We start from the raw sequence: 14668 nt of genomic DNA, 5'->3' as shown, positions 1-14668 counted from the left end.
ACGGCGGAGCAGCTGCCCCTCGCCGCGCTGTGTTCGGCTGCAGCCGGCCGGCGGCGACACCTCTCCCCCGGCCCGAGCCGCTCCTCGCGCCCGCCCGTTGGGATTCGCTGTGCGCGCGGCCGGGGGCAGGGGCGGCGGCCAACGGCCGCGCTCGCGCTCGTTGCTGCTAGGTAACGGCGTCGTCCCAAGGCGGCAACGCCGCCTCGCCCGCGCAGACATGGGCAGCGAGCAGGTACTGGGGTCTGAGGGGGAACGGTGGGAGCCCCGAGGCCGAGCTCTGCCCGCCCCCTCCGCCTCCTTTCAGCCCGGAACCGACAACGTCCGCCCCGGCTCTGGCAGGCGGGGGCTGGGCGTCCCGTGGCGGCCCCAGCCTTGGTTTGGGGGAGGGGGCTGTGGGGCAGGACCGGGTGCCGGGGAGCAGCGGGCTGGCTGAGGAGAGGTGCCTGGGCAGCGCTGGCTGTTCGCGGGACCGAGAGCAGAACGCTCGGGTGCACCTGGCTACCGGAGGGGGGTGCTTCTGATCTGAAAAGTGTCGTTTTTCTTTTAAACCTTAAATAACAAGCTTGAATTAAGCTCCTGAGATCACGTTTTTTGTCCTTGACACTTAAATGCTTGCGCTCTTGCAAGCGGAGACCTGGTGAGGCAGCCGCGTTTGCCGAGAAAGGCTTGAGTACACTGTCCCATTAGTTGCAGGCTGGTTGTGACTGATACCCTCCAGAAAATTTAAACTGTGCTGTGAACTCCTTAAATCAGGTTTTTAGAAGCAATGTAGTTCTTGCAGCGGCCTAGATTTCCTTTAATTACTTTAGCAGTGTAAATTTAAACAGACCTTTTTGATTTGGGCTGCTGTTTCTGCAGTGTTTTCAGAGAGAGGAACTCTCTGCTAAAGGTATCCCATTATAAACCACAGAAATGAATTTCAGTCTTTAGCTTGGTACAAAACGTTATGTCATAAGCCCTCTCCCCGTTTGGTTGTTTGGGGTTATTTTTTTTTGTTTGTTTTTTTTTTAAACTTCAAGCATGAAGAGATTTGAATTAATTCAGTTTATTTCCAGAATTGCAGGGAGCTTAAATGCTGCAGACAAATGCCAATAGAAGCTTTTAGCTATGAATGTGGTTTTAAATCACTGGGCATTAACCAATGCTAATTTGTATTATTTCTCTAGTGGCCTGATTGGGTTGTAGTTGGTTAATGTAATTATAAGGCAGAGTTTGCCCTCTTAAATCATGTTGTTCTCCTGTTAGTAAGTCAATCCTGTTCATTTAGTCTCTTTTGGTTTTGATGTCTTCATTCAGATTTGTTTTCCTCTAATAAAACGTGTGAGAGATTTAAAGTGAAGTAATTCAGTAACTTCCTTCAGAGAATTAAAAGTTCACCAGGTTTTTTTTGGGTGTGTTTCTTCTTGAGGTGCACATTAGAGGGTGTGAATTGGCTGCTCCTAACTATCGTAACTATCTCACTGTCCAGGGCGCTCTTTTTAGTACATCTTATTGCCAGTAGTAAGTTTGCAGTATAATATTTTAAAATATTGGCACCGTCTTCAGTGGAACTAATTTCAACACTGAGTACCAGCAGCTCAGAGGTATAAGTTGTGGTGCTGAATTCTATGTTTTTCAACAAAACAAAGTCTAAACAAAACAGTGTAATATTGTATATGAAGGCAAGGTATAGTCTCAGTCTTTTTTGTAGCCCTATTATTTGTAAAAATACCCAGGTTTCTGTTATTTGTTCCTAACCAGGAATCTAAGAATTAAGGCTGTGGACCTTGTCACTAAGAGAAATCAATAAATACTCTTCTAGGAATTCAAACCCATTTTCTCCTATAGAAAAGATCCCCGCCCCATCCATTCCCTTCAGAGGGTAGTAGATAGCATTCACCAATAGCTTTAGAATCTGGACTAGAGAAACAATGAGCTTTATATTTCAGTCTCGTGCAAGATATGGAGAAGAAAGAGCCTGTCTATACTCAAAGTTCAGAACCACCTAAGGTGACTTTGCCTGAGCCAGCTCCACTCCAGCAGCTGTAAAGCTGTTGGCAAACCAGAGTCCATCAGATCACTACTGGGATGGTTAGGGGACTGGAGCACTTGGTGTATGAAGAGAGCCTGAGGGAAATGTATGTGTTCAGCTTGGAGAAGAGAAGGGGGTGGAGGAATGTAGTTACTGTCTTCCAGTGCCTGAACGAGAGAGAAAATGGTGCCACGTTCCTCTTGGTGCTCTGCAGCAGGAGGAAGAGAGGCAATGCTCTCAAGTTGCAAGGAGGGAAATTCTGACTAAGCATAAGGATGACATTCTTTACAGTGAGATGATTGAGCAGGGGAGAAGGTTGCCCAGAGAGGTACTGGCTTTAGAGAACTTCAGATCTCAACTGGACAAGGCCCTGTGCAATCTGACCTAACTTTTTGTAGTTAGTACTGCTTTGAGGAGGAGAGCGGATAATCAGAGGCCCTTTTCAGCCTATTTTTTTTCTGTGATTCTATCATAGCCTGTTTGCATAGAGCTGTGTCCAAATCAGTCCAAACTCTGTCCATAGGCTACGCTGCATCCTATAGGCTTATTGTCTTGGTAAGCAGTGGTTTTATGATGCAGCGCAGATACACTATTAGGAGATGTATTCATGCTAGTATTAGAAAAGACTGGTAGCTGTTAACAAGGTCTGTGTTAAGAATCTTTTTGCAGTTGAGCATGTTAGACTACAGAGAAATAAATGGCTTCGTATTTTCCCAGTAGAGTTACAATTACCAGACAAAAAGCAGGTTTGTCATGTAAATCTTTCTGTATTGGTTATAATACTGTTTTTCCCTCATTTATGCTGAAATAAGTTCATCATCTGTGTCACTGCAGACCACGAGGCTGGTATGGGCATTAAAATTTCGAGGTGTGAAAAATCTTGCACATGGACCATGCCTAACTGAAAGACAGACTGGCGAAAGCATTAAATGAGGGACTGAAAGCGATATGTGGTTCTTGTGGCAAAGTCTTCAGTCACCTTTTCTGTGATTGCCAAAAAGCTAGATTAAAAATAACAAAATTGGCCTGCTTGGTGTTTAGAGTACTCTAATTCACCAGGCATGTGTTTAATCTCATTTGGGGAGAGAAAGGGGGATAAATCTCCTGTTCATTAAAAGAGTAGTGCTGTTGATTTTGAAACAAGGTACTTAAAACATTTTGTTGTATGGCTCACTTTTGCAGCTACTGGTAGTCAAGTTGTTTATCCCCATCATGTTCAGGGGAAGAACTCCCTAGAACTGGAATGAGTTTGCTCCCCTTTCACAAGTTGGACCACAAATTAGTTTATGAAGAGATTGGTAACAACTGCTAATGTATGTCTATAGATATTTTATCACTGACAAACTCCTGTATTTTGAAGGAGGTTTTCTTCGGAGCCTGATTTGATTTTTGGCTTGGGAATTGCCAGAGTTTATCCTTGACTGCAAAATTCATGTAAATATTTAAATGCCAAAAACTTTTGTGAGTTCTACACCACAGCAGCTGTATTGCAAATGATAGCCAACCTGACTTGTTTAAAGTTAGCTTTGGTATGTCTACACAAACTTTCTGTGCTTTGTGTCTTTCCTCTGTTACAGCCTTTGCAGAAGACACAAAGCAGAAACAGAATGGCTGTAGCATAGACATGCAGTATTAATGCAAGTGCAGCTGCATGGAAAGAGGTGGTGTGGGCAGTGCCAGGGGTATTGGCACTGGTGTGAAACAGAGGAGAAATAGAAGAATAGCCAAAGGCAGTTGTCTTAGAGCCAATTTTAAATAATTTTACAACTAGATTGTCTTGTTTGTTTATAGGAAGGTGCTGTACCTTGCTAAAATGTGCTAGCAGGAGTCCTGGGCATGCTCAGAGGGTGCTTTTGGACAGACAGCTTTGGTGTCTGATGCTAAGGGATCAGTGTTGTGGAAAAGCGGAGAATACTGGATGCTTTTAAATGAAAGTGTATGGGTTAGAAAAAAAGGACCATTTTGTGTTTTAAAAAATGTTGACTGAAGAATGGGAATAAAAAATTTAATTTTTTATTTGTATTATTTCATGGTATCTTGTAATGCTTTAATGTATATCTTGGCAAAAAGGTAACATAAATGCTTCCCAGCCTAAACTTGATTTTTCAGAGCTGTGATTTTTTCAAAGGCATTTGAGAAAGTTGAATTCTACATGGAAACACTCTAGGAAGAATAAGGGAAGTGACATGAAATTGTAGGTGTAAAAATTATTATATAAGAGATAAAAATGGAATTATAGCTAGATTACATGTTTAAGTACTTCTGGAAGTCTAATATTAGTAGTAATTTGAATGTCTAGTTGTGATTTTCCTTTTCTTTTTTTCTCAAGCCCAGTCCAAGTGGCCAAGGGGAGGTGGCAAAGAGAACAGTGAACTTATTACCACAGCTGTCTCAGGTAGTTGCGTTGGCTTTTTTTTGTAAGCTTTCATTTTCAAGTATGTGTGACAGCATGGTTATGTAAAGACCATGGTTCTCATTCAAATATATGCTGAGGTGTATATTCTCTCTCTCTGCACTATGTATGTATATTATATCTGTATGTGGAGCATTGCTTATATTTCAGTATTTGGAAAACATTGGAAGTGGAATATCTGAACAAGTTTGAAAATATTTAAGTAAGGTATAAAACTAGAGAGTTTGCAAATATCACATATAAGTTTATCATGCTTATCTCTAATGGTCTGGATATTTAGAATTTGAGGGCAACGTAATAGTAGTAGTTTATTGTATGATTTTTATGCTGCCTTATTCCTGCTGTATATTAGGCTACAGTTTCTTTGATTTACTATATTTAAGAAGTCTTGAAGTGTGTTAGTAGCACCTACAACAAGCGTAAAACTAAAATATAAAATATTTATTCCAGGCAAGGTCTAAACCACTGTGGCAGCAGACTTGTCCTTCATTCCATCTGAGCAAAGAACAGAAGGATGATGAGTCAGATGAGTTTACTGTAAAAAATGAGTATTCACCTGGTAAGGTTAACATTTTTAGTACTACTGAAGAAAACTTCTCAGAAACATGAACATATGTTTAACATTTTTTAAACTTAATTTCATGTATTTTCTGCCAGGAGAATACTTGAAGGCGAGATGCAAGAGATGCAAGATACAGGATTCTAGAGATAATGAAGCAGGTGCTGGGCCATCAACTTCTACATTGCAGAGCAGCAGTCATCTGAAAAAAACCCATGAAAGTTTCAGAAGCACTCTTGTTGACATTATACTGTGAGTTTCCTTATCTCTTTGAATAATGTGGTTTTCCTTTTTGATAGATGAACCAAATTTTAAATTATTTCAAAATTTTGATGATTGCAAATTGAAAGTATGTATATGAGCATGAGCTATATCACCAATTTTAAAAGCTGAACCTTAGCAGGCAAAATACAAACTTGGTCACATGCTTCAGTGTTCTTTTTGAATCAGAATGTCTTGTGCTCATTGTAAAGTTTTGCCAGTTCCCATTTTTTGTTTTGTTTGTTCACAACTGACGTGTAGAATGGCTATATATTACTTATGCCAGTAAAATGTATCTGAAGAATGTGATGCATACTCTTTGGTTATTTTGTCTCAGGCAGCAAGACCTTACTGAAGAACAGCTTCCATCCCTTGATGGAACCGAGCCTCCAAGAGCAGATTCATCTACACCAATAGAGAAAGATATTTTGGTAGCTAAAGACTGTTTTCTACAGTATTAAATGAAATACAGTGCCAGTCATTTATTGTAAATATTGACAAGATGATTGACACAATGAGACATGACTGACAGTGACATATTCTTCCACTATTAGTTTCACACAATATATTATTTATAGTGATACTGTTGAGAATGGAGCATTAGGAATGTATGAATGATTCAAAGAATTGCAGAATGGAATAGTAACTGGAGGATAACCAATGTCAGGAAGTAATAAATGAATCTTTTCTACACTTGCTGAAGGTGAGAGTAACTTGCAAGGGACAGTGCACTGCTTAGTCTGAGCAGATAGAATCCATAAGACAATTCTCTTTGGGTTACTCTCATCTAATGGCTAGGATGTTCTTCATTCTCATTCTGGCTTAAGATACCTTCTATGACACAATTGTATACACAATTTTGTGATTTATATATATTTAAAATAGATTAAGTTCATTTGGGGATAAATTGATTGAGATAAGTTAATGTGTTGCTTCCTGACATGGGTAATCTTCCAGTTGATATTCCATTTTGCATGTCTTTGAATGTGGGCTGATATGTTTCTTCATCTGTTTCCCTTAATGCTCTGAAGTTTTGTTAATCAGATTTCACATACCTGTTTAAATGCTGATATACAAGCAGATGTACTTATTTGTGGTTATACATTCATATTCTGAGCAATGCATTAGCTCTATGTTTACCTCTATGTTGCATATCAACACAAAACTCTGCAGAATGCATGGCTTGTTTTTTGAATACATGGTCCAGTCCGAGAGCTTATTGATAATAATGGTGGCACTAGAATGATGAGATAGATGAATATATATTGAAAATTTTTTTAAGGAAAAGGTTGGTACTGGACAGTGCAAAGGAGAGGTATCTCACCAGAACTGTAAAAGCAAAACCAAAGCAAAAGCCAGATTTCTATGAGATATGTCCATTCTTCAATGAAATTTTTGTTATTTAGCTCTTATGAGAGAAATGGAATGAGGCTTATGCCACTATATCCCATTTTTCTCTCTCAACAGCTTTTTATCGTTATTCTACCCACTAGTGTTCGGCAGGCTGATGAAGGTATTTACATCAGATGTAGTGATGTGTATGTAATTTACAACATAAATCAGTACTTAGTACTAATTACATTTATTTTTACTAAATAAGCCCATATGTCTAGCTAAACCTGTAGTAGCAATGACTATCTAGTACTGGACTTAACTGATGCATCTTATTCTTTTATCCTGCAGAAATACTACTATTACATTCACCATGGAATTGATACAGCAAATGTAGCCCCAATGGATGAATCATGGCTAGACCACATCTTAGCTTTAATTCCACAACATCTGAAAGTACTTGATGAACGTATACGTTCACTGACTGATGAAATGAAAGAAGACTATCTTCTGAGTGTAAAAAAGGCTATAGGTAGATTTCTAGGAGTTTACTTGCATTTTCTCCTAAGTTGCTAATATTCAGAAGTGTTCATTGTTGAGTGCTGTTCACTGCTGAGGGCTACCATTGTGGAAGAGTGATATGGAAGTGCTCTCCTGGATGTTTAAGGCACATTTTAATAAAAACAATACTCACGTTTTCTTATCCTTGTAATGACCAAAGATGATAGTAATTATTTTTGATCTTTCAACACTTTTTAAAAACATTGTTTTATTTTATAAATCCCTATTTAAAAGCATAGCTTTCTCCTAAATCAATTTTCATGTGTGTCTAGATAAAACTGTTCATCTCAATCAGTTGTGCGTTCGGACATTTTTGTTGAGACTTTAAGGTTCTGGAGCATGTCCAAAAAGACCAATGAAGCTAGTGAAGGGTCTAGAGAACAAGTCCTAGGAGGAGCAGCTGAGGGAACTGGGGTTGTTTAATCTGGAGAAAAGGAGGCTCGAGGGGAAACCCTACTGCTCTCTACAACTACCTGAAAGGAGGTTGTAGCGAGGTGGGTGTCAGTCTCTTCTCCCAAATAACAAGTGATGGGGTGAGAGGAAACAGCATCAAATTGCACCAGGCGAGGTTTAGATTGGATATTAGAAAAAAGTTCTTCACCGAAAGAGTTGTCAAGCATTGGAACAGGCTGCTCAGGGAACTAGTGGAGTCACCATCCCTGGAGGTATTTAAAAGACATGTAGATGCAGTGCTTAGGGACATGGTTTGGTGGTGGACTTGGCAGTGTTAGGTTAACAGTTGGACTTGATGTTCTTAAGGGTCTTTTCCAACATAAATGATTCTATGATTCTATTCCTTTGCTAAGCCTATTTTGGCTTTTTTTTTTTTTTTTTTTTTTTTCCCAAATGCTTTTTTCAGTTGACTTTGTTTTAAGAGACACCAGGGAAACAGATGAAGACAAGAAGGAAGACTTTCTTCTACCTCATCGTGCAGAGTAAGAAAATATATTTATTTAAAAACACTGACTAGAGAACAGTGGGTTAGAGTAGCATGTATAAGGATCAGTCTTAATAGTGGTAGTCAGTGTCAGCTGTGAATAAGACTTAGTTATTAGTTATGTAAATTCAAATAATGATTATACAACATCTTTGGAAAAATCCTGAAAAATATGTGTCTACCTTGAAAGGTTGCTTGGAATTAGTTTTGTTTAGCAGTGCTTAACTGGTAAGAAGTCTCGCAATTAATGCCACAGCATTTGATATAGCAGGCCAAATGCTTATGTATAAACTGCATTGTAATCAATGGAACAATGTCATGTTCTGCGCAGATTTCACTGAAGCTCTGTCTTATTTACAGATTGTGACAGTTTGGCTCAATACATACAGGTTTAAGAATGCAGTAAATACAGACTGTTTTGTTCCTCAGAACAATTCAGCAATATGTAGTATAAACAGTGGTAGATGCCTAGCTTTCCTGGCTGGGTTTTCCAGTATGTAGCAACCTCCATACTGGAGTGGATGGATGTGGCCTTTGTTCAGAGTAATGGACTATCTCCATTCCATTCACACTTGACTTAAAAAGTCTGCAGTCTACTGAAAGCGAGTATAGTGCTACTCCCAAGATTGTACATCTGTCCAGTGTGGATCAGCCTACCTAGCATCAGCTTTCCTAGGACTTACTTTAATTCTTCCTGAGATGTGAAAGTGAAGAGGTGCAGCCAAAACCTGGTACAATAAATTTGCCTTGTAGAGGAATGAAATCTTAAAAATGCTGCAGAAACAGAACATTTCCACCAATATCAAACAGGCTCTGTATTGGGGGTAGCATTACTAAGTGATTTTAAAAACAGAAAAGTTTTTGTTATAAATAATTTCTGGCCTGTGTCCTGAGGTAGATGCTTTTAGATGTCAAATGGTAGGCATTAGAATATAATAGAAGAGGTGGTTGTGACAGATGTTACTTAAGAAATTTGCATCTTAAAAAGAGAAGGAACATATGTTAAATTTATTGTTGTTGTTGCATCCCCTGGGTAAGAGGCCATCCTACATCTGATTCTTTGTAGATCTTCTATGTCTTCTAGGAACTGTGTAGGACATCACAGTAGTTTATATACAAACTTATGTCACACACTTACATGCAAACCAGAAGTACAAAATTCTCCTTGTAGAATAATAATTGTTAAAACAGTTTTATTCCATTAACAGTATTTGAAATATGAAACTTTCTTCTAAAGAACTATGTAAGATAAACGTGGAAAAACTTCAAGTTTTTTAACTTCCTGTAGCTACTTTTTCTGTCTCCTATAGAATGCAGATTCACTAAGCAATGGATAAAAATTTTATTTTATATCAGTTTTTTTTTAAAGGAGTTCATTATGAAAATGAGAACAAAAGAATTACAAATATGTGACAAATTTGTCAGAAGTGGTTTTGCTTTTTGTTTGCAACCTAAAGGTTGCAATGTATACTCCTTAAGTTGCAATGCTTAATATTTTATCAGTAAAATCAGACTGTGCCTGTAGAAAAAGACAATTTTTAAAGCAAAAAAAGGCTATGAGTATATAACCCCCCCACCAAAATAGCTTAATGTTTTTAAAAATTTGAAAGCAGACCGAGTTTATGAAAATGCTCTAAATTTATGAGTTTTTACAGATTTGATGTGATGAGCATAAACATAGATACTACTTATTGTAGAAAACTGCATATTAATTGACTAAATACATTATATATGTATAATGATTTTATTACATGCTAAATATAAGGGACCATGAATAGGTTACAGATCTCTTAAGATTTGGCCAATATTTCTCTCATATTATTTCTTTTTATACCATGGTCAATATTTGAAGACTTTTTTTGGAATCCGAATAATGAGCAGAAAGCTAGATGTGTCTCCTGAATTCTGTGCTTTCTGGGATGTGAAACAAGTATCTTAAAGCAAATGTATAAATATTTTGGTTCTTAGCACAGCTACATTCATCCTACTGTTTCTTGTTGGTTTTGTGGTTGGTTTTTTTTAGAATAGAAGTAGTGCCAAAACCTTGGAACAAGTCTTTCTTGTCGGCTTGCAGTTACATGAAAGAAAATTTGCACGCAGTAAATCCTTCAATGCTTGCTCTTTTGAACTTATGGGAGACCTCATTTAAGTAAGTGTTACCTATATCTCTTAGGTTTCAGCTTTTCAATGATCAGAATCTGTGTAGGGAAATAATGGATGGTGACATCTTAAGATTTCCAAGCTGCCCTATTGAATTTGAGAGTGCTACAATATATGGGTCTGAACACTGATCATCGATATGATGGCTTTGTTCAAAAGCCATTATCCCAAATATATTTGCCTGTGTTCCCTCTAACTTTATGCTTTGAAGAGTTCTTGCCACCTGTTCCTCTGTAGAGGCCAAGCTTTCTTATCTGTACTTCCCCAGAAATCACACAGAATGCTTTGCCATCTTCATTTCCTTTGGTATCTAGGCAGTTTTAAGCAAGAAGCTACACATGAAAGTTGAATAGTTTAGCTGTTCTGTACTTGATTTTCTTTAGAGCTTGGGTGAAGTGCTATCTGCACCTGGCAATTTGTGATTTTGTTTTTTTGGTTTGTTTTTTTTTTTTTTTATAGCATGTTCCACTGACACTTTGATTTGAGACACCATGTTCCTTGTACAGAAAGGCTCCAGAATGGAGCTGCTATGATCTTATCTTCTCTAAGCTCTCCCTTTTAAAAATTTTTTTAAAAATTTTCTCTTTGTTATCTTACAGACTCTGGCAAGCTGCCTGCTTCTGACATGTTTGAAAAATAATTTATTTTTGGATATGACTTCCATTTTTTAAATAGTTTTTCTTGCTTTTAATGTAGTCACTTAATCTCTATTTAAATTTGACACTTTTTTTCTATCTTTCTCAGGTCAGGAATATTCAAAAGAGTCTCTCTCCCTAGAAGAGAACGGTTGCTGTCTTGCCTAGCAGGGCACTTATGTTTTTTCCTCTTATCTGATTAACAAGGGAAAAAGGCATTGGAAGGGCTATTATTTTCTGCTTCCCAGAGTAGACCAAACTGCTTGCTTATTTCTTGACTGGTGATACAAAAGAGAATGAACTGACCTGTCCAGGCCAGGTGCTGTAACAAGTTGCAGGGAGTGGGTTTTTGTTTGTTTGGTCTTTTTTTCCCCAAATTTTTGTTGTATCTGCTAAGTAGGAGACAAAATTCAGCCAATGTCTTAAAAATATAAAAACTGAAAATTATTTTGAAGCTAGGTTTAGATGGTTAGTTATTTTTTTACATTGTTTTATAATATTTGTAAAAACCCATCCAGTCCTAGAAAGGAATGCAATTTAACATATTCAGAATTTTTAATGTTTGATCCTACATACAATGAGTAACATATACACAAACTCTGATTCTGAAAATAGTTATTAATGTGCTCAAATGTAGTAATTACTACTTCAATTTAAGACCACGCATACAGACAGTACTGCAGTGCTTATATTTGGTTGTTCTGAAACCATAGAAGCTAATTTCTGAAAATAACATTATTTTTAAGTGTTTAAAATATGTTTAAAAACCCTTTATGTTTGCAATGTGAAATATGAAAAAAGTTTTATGGAAACAAAATAATAAAAAACAAGATACAGTGAATATGCTCCTAAAATGTTTATATTATGTTCTGTTTCAGAAATTTACGCCTTCTTGATACAGAAATATTTCAAAATAAACACGAAGCTGAGGACCTCTCATTCTTCCAGAATAAAGTCATGACAGAAATTGGAAAATCCAAAGTGATTCTATCTAAGAAGTATGATCCAGTGTATCCATATTTTTTCAGTTACAGGGAAATCTTTAACTTTTTTCTTCAGAAGTTTTTGAAACTCTGAACTTTCTGGAGAGAGAAGGAAGGACCCATTTTAATAATACATATTAAAGAAAGAGATGTGGTGGTGTGAAATTCTTTGAGGCCTATGAACAAAAACTGCTGTGTAAATATTGAGCACATTATCACGATACGTGCAGTTTTCTTATTCTGAATTTTGGTGTGACATATTTTGCTCACTTCTTAGAGGGACATTAACTGTATATGTGTTTTAGTCTGTTATGACAAAAGCTTTTATTTTGTGGACTCATTTGTACTGGATAAATGAGAAAATACGGTGTTGCTACTGTCAACAATTTATGACATTTTAGAATATAAACTGTGATGTAACTTAAATAATAAGACTTGCTCCATCCCTACTTCACACAAGGGAAATGTCTCATTGATAGGAAGATTAACCTAGTATCACTTCAGTAACAGTATCTCTGTAGAACATCTATTGATGACTTTGGAATTTCAGTTTGTATATTCTCAGTTTTATAGGTGCTTCTGAGAGCATAGTTGCTTGAAAAATGCATTGATGAGATCCGTTGACTTTAGAGTTTATCACTAACATTTTCAAAAGTAAAGTGTTTGGTTATCATAATGTTTGTATATTCAGTCTGAGATATTTTAAAAGAAGAAAAGCAGTTTTCTTGGTAGTGCACTCAGTGTGCTGCAGTTAAGTTTTCAAATAAAACATCAAAATTGCTAGGTCTTTTTTAGATATTTGTGGCCAAACTGTTTTGTCTGTATGCATCTGATCTTCCTTTAAGCAATAATGCTTGATTCCTGCAGTTATGTATTACTGCATTTTTACTATTTCAGGTTTTAATTAAATAAAACTATAGTCTCAAATACTTGTTTTTTCCTGCTATTAACCTTGAAGGATTTTATTTCTGTACTTGTCTATGATTCTGTTAGGTATTGCCTTTACTGTTTTCAGATGTATTTCTTCCCTACCTTGAAGATACCTTTCTGCTTTTAATTGAAGGCTGCACACTTCTGGGCTTTCTTCCTATCTCCCAGCAATGCCAGAGCCAATTTCATTTTGGTTAAGGGCAGCTGGGCAGAATTCCCTTTGGATTGCTTTCACATGTTAACAACTACTGAGGTTACAAGGATTGCACAATGAAGTGCACAACCCCTGGGACTTAAGTGTGCTGCTTTCTGGCCTGATAAATAGGAGACCAAAGCAAGATAGCAAATTTGTCTGTCATAATATCTTATATTTTAAATATGGTTCCATAATAATAGATAACACTTTCAGAGACATGATTCCTTAGAATTTAAAGATACTACCATATGACCTACTTAAGTTAAACTACAGTTTCCCAAGTACACTGCAGCAGCTTTTGACTGTGTAATATAAGCATTTATAGCAATTAGGTTAAAACCACAGGTTTATTAATGCTAATCACTTGAAAAACTTAAAAATATTGTATTCTTTTAAGGTGGCTTCCAGAAGTGCAGAAAATCTTTTACCAAGGTAATAAACGAAAACAAGTACCCAGCAATGCCAGCATCACTAAATTAGAGTCTTTCTTCGGTTGTGCTGCCACTTTAATGACTCATCAACTACAACAGTTACTTTTACATTCAATTGAAGACTTTACAGATTTAATTGCTCAACCTGCAGTAAGTAGTCTTTCATATGCATGCTAGCAGCATTGTTTATCCATGTACATACAATTTGCTTCCTGTTGATTTTGCTTCTTTTGAAAAAAATAATAGAAAAGAAAGTATGAACTCTGGTGGCATGTGCTTTCTGGAAAAAAAGGAATAATATATTAGGAAGGCATTATTTATTAAGTAGAGTTAAAATAACTTTTTTCTTTTGGTCATGTAAGAAGGGAAATATCAACATATTTTAAATCTGGTATCCTCAAGAACACACTGCACTCAGTTAGACATACAGTAGAAATGTTTGCATCTTGCAGTAGCGGTCTGTCCCTGTAATACCCATCTGTAAAGATGCCTTATTTTCTCTCTGCTATTAGTAGGTGTCTACTACATGCTTTGGCAGAATAGTTCCGGGGGGGGGGGGGGGGGGGGGGGGGGGGGGGGGAGTAAGGAGGAGTTTCTCTTTTGCACTCACATAATGTCTATTGTAGAGGTAAATATTTCTCGTTGATATTTGATGTCTTGGAGTGCAACTGGATCTTTGTTCAGCTTTTTGTTAATACAGCCTTGCCATCAAATTGCCACAGAACTCTGGCTGCAGATAATATTGATGAAAAACATGCAGAGAATGTAAGGAAGTAAGGAATCGTGTTGTGGAAGCAGAGTGTATATTTTTCATTTCTACTCCCCTGTAATTGCATGTATGCTTCTGAGTTAAGTGAGCTTTGATGTCTACAGTACTATTTTCTGTTATTATTAGTAATAGGTACATATTTTCTAATCTTATCCTTCCTAGTGGTGATCCTATGCTACCTAGTAGTGATAAAATGCTTCCTCATGTTTCCTAATTAATTTTTGTGTAGTTAGAATATGTTACCAGATGTGGGAAAGCTAAGAGATGTCTGATCCAGATTAAAGATATGATGGAAAATCAAATTCTGCCACCAAGGACAAAAACATCTACAAATTTTCATACCGGAATACATGGGAATCCATATGGCAAACATAATCCTTGTAATAGTTTAGTTTTTGTGGATCAGATTCTTTTCCAGCAAATAAAATTGGAAGTAATGGTGTTTTTTTTTAAAGGTTAGTAGATCAATAGGTTAAACTGCTCCAGATGA

The 14668-nt window shown here is 37.1% G+C and overlaps 1 protein-coding gene across 1 annotated transcript in view; it reads left to right on the top strand.

Moving 5' to 3' along the window:
- Window positions 1–118: 118 nt before the first annotated feature.
- DNAH7 (dynein axonemal heavy chain 7) overlaps window positions 119–14668 on the top strand; it is a 127416-nt gene continuing 112866 nt past the window's right edge. The window contains 10 exon segments of the mRNA XM_030017391.2: window positions 119–232; window positions 4341–4406; window positions 4875–4983; window positions 5082–5235; window positions 5582–5675; window positions 6928–7108; window positions 7997–8072; window positions 10098–10223; window positions 11748–11867; window positions 13376–13559. Coding sequence (XP_029873251.1) covers window positions 218–232; window positions 4341–4406; window positions 4875–4983; window positions 5082–5235; window positions 5582–5675; window positions 6928–7108; window positions 7997–8072; window positions 10098–10223; window positions 11748–11867; window positions 13376–13559 — 1125 coding nt within the window. The 5' untranslated portion in view covers window positions 119–217.

This window comes from Aquila chrysaetos, chromosome 6 (assembly GCF_900496995.4).
Source record: "Aquila chrysaetos chrysaetos chromosome 6, bAquChr1.4, whole genome shotgun sequence".
Classification (NCBI taxonomy): domain Eukaryota; kingdom Metazoa; phylum Chordata; class Aves; order Accipitriformes; family Accipitridae; genus Aquila; species Aquila chrysaetos.
Note: the sequence above shows the minus strand (reverse complement) of the source record. Positions and strands in the feature narration are given on the sequence as shown.